The sequence below is a fragment of the Phocoena phocoena genome, chromosome 5 (assembly GCF_963924675.1).
Source record: "Phocoena phocoena chromosome 5, mPhoPho1.1, whole genome shotgun sequence".
Lineage (NCBI taxonomy): Eukaryota > Metazoa > Chordata > Mammalia > Artiodactyla > Phocoenidae > Phocoena > Phocoena phocoena.
Genome location: NC_089223.1, coordinates 75,309,660 through 75,321,882, shown reverse-complemented (window position 1 = coordinate 75,321,882; position 12,223 = coordinate 75,309,660). Strand labels below are relative to the sequence as shown.

The following is a 12,223-nucleotide window of genomic DNA, read 5'->3' as shown; positions in this document are numbered from 1 at the left end:
ATCAGATCAGAAATAAATGAAAAAGAAATGAAGGAAACAATAGCAAAGATCATTAAAACTAAAAGCTGGTTCTTTGAGAAGATAAACAAAATTGATAAACCATTAGCCAGACTCATCAAGAAAAAAAGGGAGAAGACTCAAATCAATAGAATTAGAAATGAAAAAGGAGAAATAACAACTGACACTGCAGAAATACAAAAGATGATGAGAGATTACTACAAGCAACTCTATGCCAATAAAATGGACAACCTGGAAGAAATGGACAAATTCTTAGAAAGGTATAACCTTCCAAGACTGAACCAGGAAGAAATAGAAAATATGAACAGACCAATCACAAGTAATGAAATTGAAACTGTGATTAAAAATCTTCTGACAAACAGAAGTCCAGGACCAGATGGCTTCACAGGTGAATTCTATCAAACACTTAGAGAAGAGCTAACACCCATCCTTCTCAAACTCTTCCAAAAAACTGCAGACAAAGGAACACTCCCAAACTCATTCTATGAGGCCACCATCACCCTGATACCAAAACCAGACAAAGATACTACAAAAAAAGAAAATTACAGACCAATATCACTAGAGAATATAGATGCAAAAATGCTCAACAAAATACTAGCAAACAGAATACAACAACACATTAAAAGGATCATACACCATGATCAACTGGGATTTATCCCAGGGATGCAAGCATTCTTCAATATACACAAATCAATCAGTGTGATACACCATATTAACAAACTGGAGAATAAAAACCATATGATCATCTCAATAGATGCAGAAAAAGCTTTTGACAAAATTCAACACCCATTTATGATAAAAACTCTCCAGAAAGTGGGCATAGAGGGAACCTACCTCAACATAATAAAGGCCATATACAACAAACCCACAGCAAACATCATTCTCAATGGTGAAAAAGTGAAAGCATTTCCTCTAAGCTCAGGAACGAGACAAGGATGTCCACTCTCACCACTATTATTCAACATAGTTTTGGAAGTCCTAGCCACGGCAATCAGAAAAGAAAAAGAAAAAAAAAGGAATACACATTGGAAAAGAAGTAGTAAAACTGTCACTGTTTGCAGATGACATGATACTATACATAGAGAATCCTAAAAATGCCACCAGAAAACTACTAGAGCTAATCAATAAATTTGGTAAAGCTGCAGGATACAAAATTAATGCACAGAAATCTCTTGCATTCCTATACACTAATGATGAAAAATCTGAAAGAGAAATTATGGAAACACTCCCATTTACCACTGCAACAAGAAGAATAAAATACCTAGGAATAAACCTACCTAGGGAGACAAAAGACCTGCATGCAGAAAACTATAAGACACTGATGAAAGAAATTAAAGATGATACCAACAGATGGAGAGATATACCATGTTCTTGGATTGGAAGAATCAGTATTGTGAAAATGACTATACTACCCAAAGCAATCTACAGATTCAATGCAATCCCTATCAAATTACCAATGGCACTTTTTACAGAACTAGAACAAATCATCTTAAAATTTGTATGGAGACACAAAAGATCCCAAATAGCCAAAGCAGTCTTGAGGGAAAAAAACGGAGCTGGAGGGATCAGACTCCCTGACTTCAGACTATACTACAAAGCTACAGTAATCACGACAATATGGTACTGGCACAAAAACAGAAACACAGATCAATGGAACAAGATAGAAAGCCCAGAGATAAACCCATGCATCTATGGTCAACTAATCAATGCAAAGGAGGCAAAGATATACAATGGAAAAAAGACAGTCTCTTCAATAAGTGGTGCTGGGAAAACTGGACAGCTACATGTAAAAGAATGAAATTAGAACACTCTCTAACACCATACACAAAAATAAACTCAAAATGGATTCGAGACCTAAATGTAAGACCAGACACTATAAAACTTTTAGAGGAAAACATAGGAAGAACACTCTCTAACATAAATCACAGCAAGATCTTTTTTGATCCACCTCCTACAGTAATGGAAATAAAAACAAAAAATAAACAAATGGGACCTAATGAAACTTAAAAGCGTTTGCACAGCAAAGGAAACCATAAACAAGACGAAGAGACAACCCTCAGAATGGGAGAAAATATTTGCAAATGAATCGACAAAGGATTAATCTCCAAAATATATAAACAGCTCATGCAGCTCAATATTAAAGAAACAAACAACCCAATCCAAAAATGGGCAGAAGACCTAAAAAGACATTTCTCCAAAGAAGACCTACAGATGGCCAAGAAGCACATGAAAAGCTGCTCAACATCACTAATCATTAGAGAAATGCAAATCAAAACTACAATGAGGTTATTACCTCACAACAGTTAGAATGGGCATCATCAGAAAATCTACAAACAAATGCCGGAGAGGGTGTGCAGAAAAGGGAACCCTCTTGCACTGTTGGTGGGAATGTAAATTGATAGAGCCACTATGGAGAACAGTATGGAGGTTCCTAAAAAACTAAAAATAGAATTACCATATGATCCAGCAATCCCACTACTGGGAATATACCCAGAGAAAACCATAATTCATAAAGACACATGCACCCCAATGTTCACTGCAGCACTATTTACAATAGCCAGGTCATGGAAGCAACCTAAATGCCCATCGAAAGACGAATGGATAAACAAGTTGTGGTACATATGTACAATGGAATATTACTCAGCCCTAAAAAGGAACGAAACTGAGTCATTTGTTGAGACGTGGATGGATCTAGAGACTGTCATACAAAGTGAAGTTAAGTCAGAAAGAGAAAAACAAATATTGTATACTAATGCACATATGTGGAACCTAGAAAAATGGTACAGATGAACCAGTTTGCAGAGCAGAAGTTGAGACACAGATGTAGAGGACAAACGTATGGACACCAAGGGGGGAAAACCGCAGTGGGGTGGGGATGGTGGTGTGCTGAATTGGGCGATTGGGATTGACATGTATACACTCATGTATATAAAATTGATGACTAATAAGAACCTGCAGTATAAAAAAACAAAAAAGAAATCATATTTTCTCTGTGTATATGCTGTGATAAAGCTCAGAACTTAAAGCACTGGTTCAAAAGTTACGTTTATGTTAAAACTGTAATAGCTATAGTTCCTTCCCAAATTGTACTCATTTATACATCTGTCATTAACATATGAAAATACCCTTTCCCATACCCTAGACAACACAATATATTGTCAAGATTTAGAAATGAAAAAAAAAAAATTTGACCCAAAAATATATAGGACAGTGTGATGGAGAAAAATATTCCAATTATCATACCTTAATTTGTTCAACCCGAGGTCTTTGAAAACGAAGATCAAAACAATAATGAACCAAAGATCGAATCTTGGGATGATTTCTATCATTGCACATACAAATAATGGGAATTTTTGTATGTTTTATCAGGCCAATTAATTCCTGAAAGGAAAATTTGCAACATAAAAACAATTTATAAAAGAACAACAAAATACCACCCAACGTATGTATTTTAGGTTTTAAAACCTCCTCAGCAACATGCCTGAATTGCCGTAAATATCACAGCATGATAATTAGTTCTTTAAATATATGTTTTTTTTAAAAAATAAAAATCAACAGTAAAACTTCAAAAATACGGTGATTTTATTACCTGAATTCCTCCCCTGTCCTCATTGCCGGCCATGCCATCTACTTCATCCATGATGAGAGCATGTTTCGTGCCTACTGAATGGGCTGCTCCACCTGCCCCACGTTGAGAAGCAATGGGACGGGACACAAACAAAATCACAATTGTTCAAACATGGCTGCTTTAAAAATGTATCTATGTAACACATGTCCATGGCGTGAAATTCAAGAGGCACAAGAGTAAGCAGTGAAAAGAAATTCTTTCCCACCTCTGTCTCCTAGGATATGCAGTTTCTAGAGGCAAACAATGGGCACAGTCTCCTGTACGTATATCCCTTAAGAGACATTCTATACATATTAAAAACATGTGTACATAAAAATATACACCTTGGTTTTATCATTTAATATGTTTTTGTGATCTGTTCCTTATCTGCACATACAGAACACCTTATTTATTAAAGGCTATTTAAATATTCCATTTTACACATACATCATAATTAACCACTTTCCACTGATAAAATATGAAATGCCTCCAATCTTTTGCTATTATGAATCGTGTGCAATGAATACCCCTACATATATCTGTCATTTTGCATATATACAAGTATAACGGTTGCTAAATTCCAGGAACTGGATTTTCTGGGTTCAAGGGTATGTATAATTTAACTTTGAGCAATACTGTCAGATTGCTCTCCAGAGCTGTACTGATTTATACTCCCCCCAATCATGTATAAGAGTGACATTTCCTGAGCAAATTCTTTTTATCATCTTCTACCATTCAGGTGACCATGCAATATACTGTAGATTCTAAATATGCAGTATAGTCTGTAATTTGGGTATCTTGTTTTCCACATAAACTCTGGCCATGCCAGACCACTAGCTACAACCTGAAACAGTGGCACTTTCACACTATGTCCTTTCTCCTCCTCTACCACCTTTGCCTGAAATAACCTCTTCCACCCACAAACTATTCTCTTTCTCATTTTTCAAGGCCCTTTGAACAAACGTCACCCTTTTACTGGTAGTTTTCCCCAATGTCTCAAACAGAATCATTCCTTCACTTACAGCCTTTATCTCCTCTCTCATCGCACTGTATTATTTATCAACTTTCTCTCTTCACAGGATTTACTTTTGAATCCTCTAAAATCTGCATAAATGTGTCCACATATACATTTTTATCACATTCTCAGAAACCACTAAGACCTGACCAAAAAAAAAAGTTAACTACTGGCTTCCCTGGTGGCACAGTGGTTGGGAGTCCGCCTGCCAATGCACAGGACATGGGTTTGTGCCCCGGTCCAGGAGGATCCCACGTGCCACGGAGCGGCTGGGCCCGTGAGCCATGGCCGCTGAGCCTGCGCGTCCGGAGCCTGTGCTCCGCAGCAGGAGAGGCCACAGCAGTGAGAGGCCCGCGTACCGCAAAAAAAAAAAAGAAAAAAAAAAAGTTAACTACTGTCCTATCAGAATTATGTCAGAGGCTTTTCTTATTCTCTCATTAGCTCTAGGACTTAGAAGGGTGCCTGACACATAGTAATGTTCAATACTGGTTACTGAACATTGAAATTAACTGTTTTTCTTACATAACCTCTCCCCTCCACCAAAAAAAGCCAGTTTAAAAATCCACGTACTTGAATAAAAGCCTTTGATGCTGGTATTATTCAGCGATTCAGCAACAATCTCCTTCAAACTGTTCTTACTCCGAGTGTCACTTGCATTCAGTTCCACGTAGCTATATCCCAATTCCTAATCAAAATATTGGACACCATTACTATCACAATGCAAATTAATAACTCACCCCCCAAAAACAAGGCAATTAAGAAAGAAAGAGGGTAGAGAAGTCACATAAGTAACCATGGGTGAAAAGATAAAGTAGGATACTAACAGACAATAAGATGAACTATAATATGCCTCACATTACTAAGAGATTTTTTAAAAATATCATATACATAACATACCAGACACATGTAAACACACACAAGTTTGGTCTTCAAACCTCAGCTCACATAGCACTAATCTGGAAGAGTATATTTGAACACAAGCAATTTTAAGAAGTTTGCTTCTTAAAGTCCCCAAAAGAATTAAATATAACCATCCTAAAATTTCAATAGTAGATCTAGAATTAATCTTTATTAGGATAACAAAAAGTAATTATTTACTCTTCAAGATAAACTATACAGCTAAATCATTCTTTGTCAAACTATCCCGATACACAATCTTCCTGTCAAATTGTGAAAAGTAATTTGGACTTATTTCCCAAAATTGATCATTATGTTGATCATAAGGCATTATGAAAGACCGTAATTCAATTCCCCAAAAAAGTAATGACAATAATAAAGGGAAAAAAGAGCCATCTTCACAACTGTAAAGACTAGGGAAAAAATTTTTTGTTTTTTTAAATGTTGAATAATAGAGTAGAAAATATATAGTTCTTACACCAACTAAAAATTTATGGTCTGGTCCATACAACAAAGACTAAACGGAACCACCAGCCTATCCAACAGAGGGTTGGGAAATCCAGCAATAATTTTTTTTTTTTTTTTTTTTTTGCGGTACACGGGCCTCTCACTATTCTGGCCTCTCCCATTGCGGAGCACAGGCTCCGGATGCGCAGGCTCAGCGGCCACGGCTCACGAGCCCAGCCGCTCCGCGGCATGTGGGATCTTCCCAGACCGGGGCACGAACCCGCATCCCCTGCATCGGCAGGCGGACTCCCAACCACTGTGCCACCAGGGAAGCCCCAGCAATAAATTTTTTAAATATATATATATATATATTTATTTATTGGGTTGCACCGGGTCTTAGTTGCAGCACACAGGCTCCTTAGTTGCAGCATGTGAACTCTTTAGTTGCAGCATGTATGTGGGATCTATTTACCTGACCAGGGATTGAACCCGGGCCCCATGCATTGGGAGCATGGAGTCTTAACCACTGCGCCACCAGGGAAGTCCCAATCCAGCAATAAATTTAAAGTAAGTTTAAAACCTCTCATTTTATTATGCTGATACTATTTCACGTATCGTTTCATAGCATCCTGATACATGAGCCCTGCTTGGCTCTAGTGCCTCGTCCTCTCATTGTCCAGAGATATGGCAGCTGTAGAGACAACAAGAGCAAAGGCAGGATCCCATAGCAGTGAAGAGTTAGACTACCTGGGTTCACACTGTGCCACCACCCTCCTCTATAAGCCTGTTTCGTTTGTCACAGGAGGATGGCAACAGTACCTATATTGAGTACACAGCATTCTTCCTACAAGGGTATATAAGATATCTGTATCTACAAGAGTCTGTAAGACATATTATCTATAAGATTATACACCCAAGGGCTTATTTGCACACTGTCTGGCACACAAGTGAATATCACCTATTATTATAATTACCAATATTTAAAAAAGGATGAAAATGACAAATATGCCCAGAACCAAAGCAAATTCTAGAGGTTTGATTTTAGAAAAGTAAGGACAGAATACCCACCTGACAAACCAGAGAAGCTGTGGTTGTTTTGCCAACACCGGGAGGGCCTGAGAGCAATGCAGCTTTAAAACTGGAGCCATCATCTTTGCCAGCAAATTTACCAAACTTTGCTGCTAGGAAAAAAGAAGTTCCAGAATGTTAATCTCTACTACCTAACAGAAATGCAGGAATGGCAGGAATAACTGCGTAAAGTTAGCATCAGAAGCACCTCCAGTTTAGTTCGAAATTTGCAGAATATTTTTTACAAAGTATAAACAACAGTTTCCAGAGCATTTAGTGAAATTCTACTCCCTATCTCACCTCCACTCAAAATAAAACACGAAAACTTTAAAAATCTGATCTGAAACAATAATCTTATGAGTTTCCTTTCCTACAAAAGCACAGGTCATGGAGCACACTACCTGGGCTCTGATCCTAACTCTACCGCTCACCAGCAGCTGGGAGAACTTCAGAAGTGACTTAACCCCTCTGTGTCTGTTTCCTCCTTTGTAAAATGAGGGTAACAACAGTAATGCGTGTAGTGGGCATGCTGTGAGGATGGACATGCTGAGCACAGAGCCTGGCATGTCTCAGTAAATACTAACAAGCACAGTCACCTACATGATCACAAAAATAATGAACTGAAAATGCTGTATCTGCAACTCTCCTGCCCAGCTCAACTCCTCCCCTTATCACATGGGGACCTGGCACATAATGGGTTCTCAATTCATATACAAGGACTGAGAGAGAGATGGTTAAACCTACTTCAGGCATGGGAAAACGGACTATAGTTCACCCGAAGCCTTAAAAAGTCTTCTCTAGGTACACAAAGCACTTATACCACCTTTTATTTGGTGCTGGAAAGAGAAAAGGGGTCAGCTTAAGTTTAACCCTGTATTATTACAATTATATTATCTGTTATAAATAAAATAAACTGGCATTGTTGGCCAATGTCTAGTGACCACCTAGACATTAATAACCCAGTCATTGCTTTGGGAATTCACTATGATGCTCACTAAATTCTTCCTTCTTATTTCTCACACAGTATCGCCCAGGGCTGTGGCTGGAGCTCAAGACAACACTACTAACATCTGTGATTGGAAACTTCAGTTCCAATAATAAACACTTTGGACATTAAATATATATTGCAACTGTTCATTTTCCGTGCCTACCAAAAGCAAACATGCTACTGGGATTCTCAGGCTGCCTACTCAGTAAGCTGCCTCAGCTTTTTATTTGCACCTTTCCTCCCAAGCCTCTCTGGCCCTCTCAGGGGTCTTGCTCTCACATGTCTCGGACCTTGGTACATGTATGCTCTCCCACCCGACACTCCCCTCCCTTCACTTAGCTAACTCCTTCTTAGTTTCCAGGTCTTAGCTTAGATATCTCTTCCTCTAGGGATGGGAATCCCTGACCACACACTTCCACCCCCTGAGGACCCTATACTTAACCCTGTAACAGTACTTAGCACAATACATTTTAATTACTGGTTTACCTACGTCTCCCTCACTGACCAGGAGTGCCTTAAAGGGGACTGTGTTTTGTTCACAATAGCATTGCCGGGGTCTAGCACAGCACCTAGGCTCAGAGCAGGCTCTCAATAAATGCTTGCTGAGAGATCAATGAACCAACTACTACACTTCCTAACACATGTGTCACTGAGCAATGACATGGTGACAGACACACAGAAAAATGAATGAAGCTGTAAAATCACCGTGTTTCTTATCTTCGGATGGACTCTTGTGCCAGTTTTGGAGCCAGCGTAGGAGTTTGTTGGCACAGCTCTGGTCACCTTGCTGTCCAATTATGGTCTTGAGCGAGGATGGCTTATATTTATCCACCCAGAGCAAATTCTCCACTTTGTTTTCACTGCTGTCATCAGCCAAATTCCTAGACCAGCTGTCACCATTTGTTTCCTCAGCCACCTGCTCCGTGAAGTCCAGGCCTCTCTGAAACATACTTGTTTCCTTTTTTATTGACTTTATAGAGCTTTGCTTTTTGGGAGTCAGTCTGCACTTTTTAGATTCTGATTCCTTCTTAGTTGGACTAATTTTTCTTTTTCCTTGGTCATTTTTTTGGGGTGTTCTTTCCAATTTGGATTTTTCTTTCTTCATCTTAAAAATTGGAGGAAAAAAGAAACCTGATGAGATATAGAGAATTTCTATCCTTCTAAATGTACTCTAGAGGGCAATCTAAGATATCCAAATGAGCTACCCAACCTGGGTCTGTCTTTTCACAATGGACCCTGCTATTTGTGGAAATCCCCACCTTCCAAACCTTAAAAAAATTACCAGCACACCAAAAAGCACCCAAATACAATTTTAAAAATGAGAATATATTAGTTTTTTGAAAGTAATAAGTATTATAAAATCAGTTTAAAAAAACGTGAAGGGGCTTCCCTGGTGGCGCAGTGGTTGAGAGTCCGCCTGCCGATGCAGGGGACACGGGTTCATGCCCCGGTCCGGGAAGGTCCCACATGCCACGGAGCGGCTGGGCCCGTAAGCCATGGCCGCTGAGCCTGCGCGTCCGGAGCCTGTGCTCCACAACGGGAGAGGCCACACAGTGAGAGGCCCGAGTACCGCAAAAAATAAAAAATAAAAAAAGGTAAAGGATTAAGAATTTGTTTTCTGACTAGTTAATATTTAATTTCTCCACAAAAACTCGTACACAAATGTTCATAGCAGCATTATTATATTTTATATATACAAATAATTATATTTTATAGCCAAAAAAATGGAAACGACCCAAAATGGCCATCAAAAGATGAACAAATAAACAAAATGTGGTATACCCACACAATGGAATACTGATCACCAATAAAAAGGAGTGAAACACTGATTTATACTTCAACATAGCTGAACCTTGAAAACACGATGCTAAGTGAAAAAAGCCAGAAAAAAAGACCACATATTACATGTTTCCCTTTATAGAAAATTTCCAGAACAGGCAAATCCATAGACAGAAAGTAGAGTAGTGGTTGCCAGGGGTGGGAATGAAGAGTGACTGCTAATGGGTGTAGCGTTTCTGTGGGGAGTGATGAAAATGTTCTGGAATAGACAGTGGTGACAGCTGCACAGTCTTGTGAATATACTAAAAACCACTAACGTACATTTTAAAAGGGTGAATTTTATGATGTGTGAATAATGTCTCAATAAAAAAAAAGTGCCTCTGCATTGTTGGTGGGAATGTAAATTGATACAGCCACTACAGAGAACAGTATGGAGGTTCCTCAAAGAACTAAAAATAGAACTACCATACAACCCAGCAATCCCACTACTGGGCATATACCCTGAGAAAACCATAATTCAAAAAGAGTCATGTACCACAATGTTCATTGCAGCTCCATTTACAATAGCCAGGATGTGGAAACAAGCTAGGTGTCCATCGACAGATGAATGGATAAAGAAGATGTGGCACGTATATACAATGGAGTATTACTCAGCCATAAAAAGAAATGAAATTGATTTATTTGTAGTGAGGTGGATGGGCCTAGAATCTGTCATACAGAGTAAAGTAAGTCAAAAAGAGAAAAACAAATACTGTACGCTAACACATACATATGGAATCTAAGAAAAAAAAAAAAGGTCATGAAGAACCTAGGGGTAAGATGGGAATAAAGACACAGACCTACTAAAGAATGGACTTGAGGATATGGGGAGGGGGAAGGGTAAGCTGTGACAAAGTGAGAGAGTGGCATGGACATATATACACTACCAAACGTAAAATAGATAGCTAGTGAGAAGCAGCCGCATAGCACAGGGAGATCAGCTCGGTGCTTTGTGACCACGTAGAGGGGTGGGATAGGGAGGGTGAGAGGGAGGGAGACACAAGAGGGAAGAGATATGGGAACATATGTATATGTATAACTGATTCACTTTGTTATAAAGCAGAAACTAACACACCATTGTAAAGCAATTATACTCCAATAGAGATGTTAAAAAAAAAAAGTGCCTCTTTACCAGTGAGTGGGTGCTAAAATTAGTGGGTGAATGTTTGAGGAACAACAAGGTATTAAAGTATCTCCCCAAGATATTTATCAGTTACAAAGGGGAAAAACTGTCACTTCACTGGTGGGAAAACCAGGCAGAAATCATCTTAACCAAGTAACAAAGGTTAACATCACCAGTAATAAGACATACCGACATCATGCACAGCTGATACGATGCACTGAGGAGGACAGAGTATCACTTACGTGGTCTTCTTTGCCAAAAGTGCATAACCTCAATCTAACCATGAGAAAACATCAACAACCCAAACTGAGAGACATTCTACAAAACAACTGACTAGTACTCATCAAATCAAGGTCATAAAAAGACAAGGAAAGACTTGAGGAACTATCATAGATTGGAGGAGACTAAGAAGACACAACTCAGTGCAGTGTGGGATCCTAAGGATAACGGGGGGGAATTGTGAAGTTAACAGCATGGCATCAATGTTAACCTCCTGGTTCTGGTAACTGTATTACGGCTATGTAAGCTGTCAACATTAGGGGACACTGATGACGGGCTAATCCAAATCATTCCCCAAGATTTTTCTAACTGGAATAAATTGGAAGACCACCTCACCACTTGGGTGACAGAGCTGGGGACATTTAACTTGGGCTGCTGGCACCCCTGTGTTCTACACGTGGAAAAGACCTGTATATAGTGGAAATGAATAAAGCTAACACTAGGAGAAGTACAGAGACAGAAACTGAAAGGGTCCTAAAAGCACTGCAGTCTGTACATGCAGTAGTTCCTACATCTGACTGCCCAGAGTTTAGTTATGTGAGTCAAAATTTTTCCCTTTTTGCTAAAGCTAATATCGGCTTGGTTTCTGTCACAACTGGACAAGTCCTAATATAGTTCTAAATGAAAATACTACCATGCTGATACCTATAGTATATCCTTCAAAGAACTCTTAAGCAAGAACCTTTGCACAATGTTATTGCAAGAATATGGAAAATATGGATGGTTTAAGTAGATATGGTAAGTGCAATACAAGGTCCCCTCTCCCTCCTCATACTCCTTTGAGAAAGGTAAGGAAACATGTCAAAGACGACAGCCTACAGCACAGTCCACCACTCAAAAGGAAATAAGGTAAGTTCATTTGTGGTAGACGGAAAAGTTAATTTTTTAGCCCACAGACCTGCATCCACCCAAGAAATGTCTCTATGAAACAGGGAAGTTGCTATACACCAACTTAAATAAGTC

At 39.0% G+C, this 12,223-nt stretch overlaps 1 protein-coding gene across 1 annotated transcript in view; it reads right to left on the bottom strand.

Annotated features, from left to right (window-relative positions):
- RFC1 (replication factor C subunit 1) overlaps positions 1-12,223 on the bottom strand; it is a 77,958-nt gene that overhangs the window by 15,510 nt on the left and 50,225 nt on the right. The window contains exons 13-17 of the mRNA XM_065877248.1: positions 8,746-9,145; positions 7,053-7,162; positions 5,211-5,325; positions 3,608-3,699; positions 3,262-3,399 (exon numbers count right to left, since the gene is read on the bottom strand). Of these exons, the coding sequence (XP_065733320.1) occupies positions 3,262-3,399; positions 3,608-3,699; positions 5,211-5,325; positions 7,053-7,162; positions 8,746-9,145 (855 nt within the window). The remainder of the gene's footprint in view (positions 1-3,261; positions 3,400-3,607; positions 3,700-5,210; positions 5,326-7,052; positions 7,163-8,745; positions 9,146-12,223) is intronic.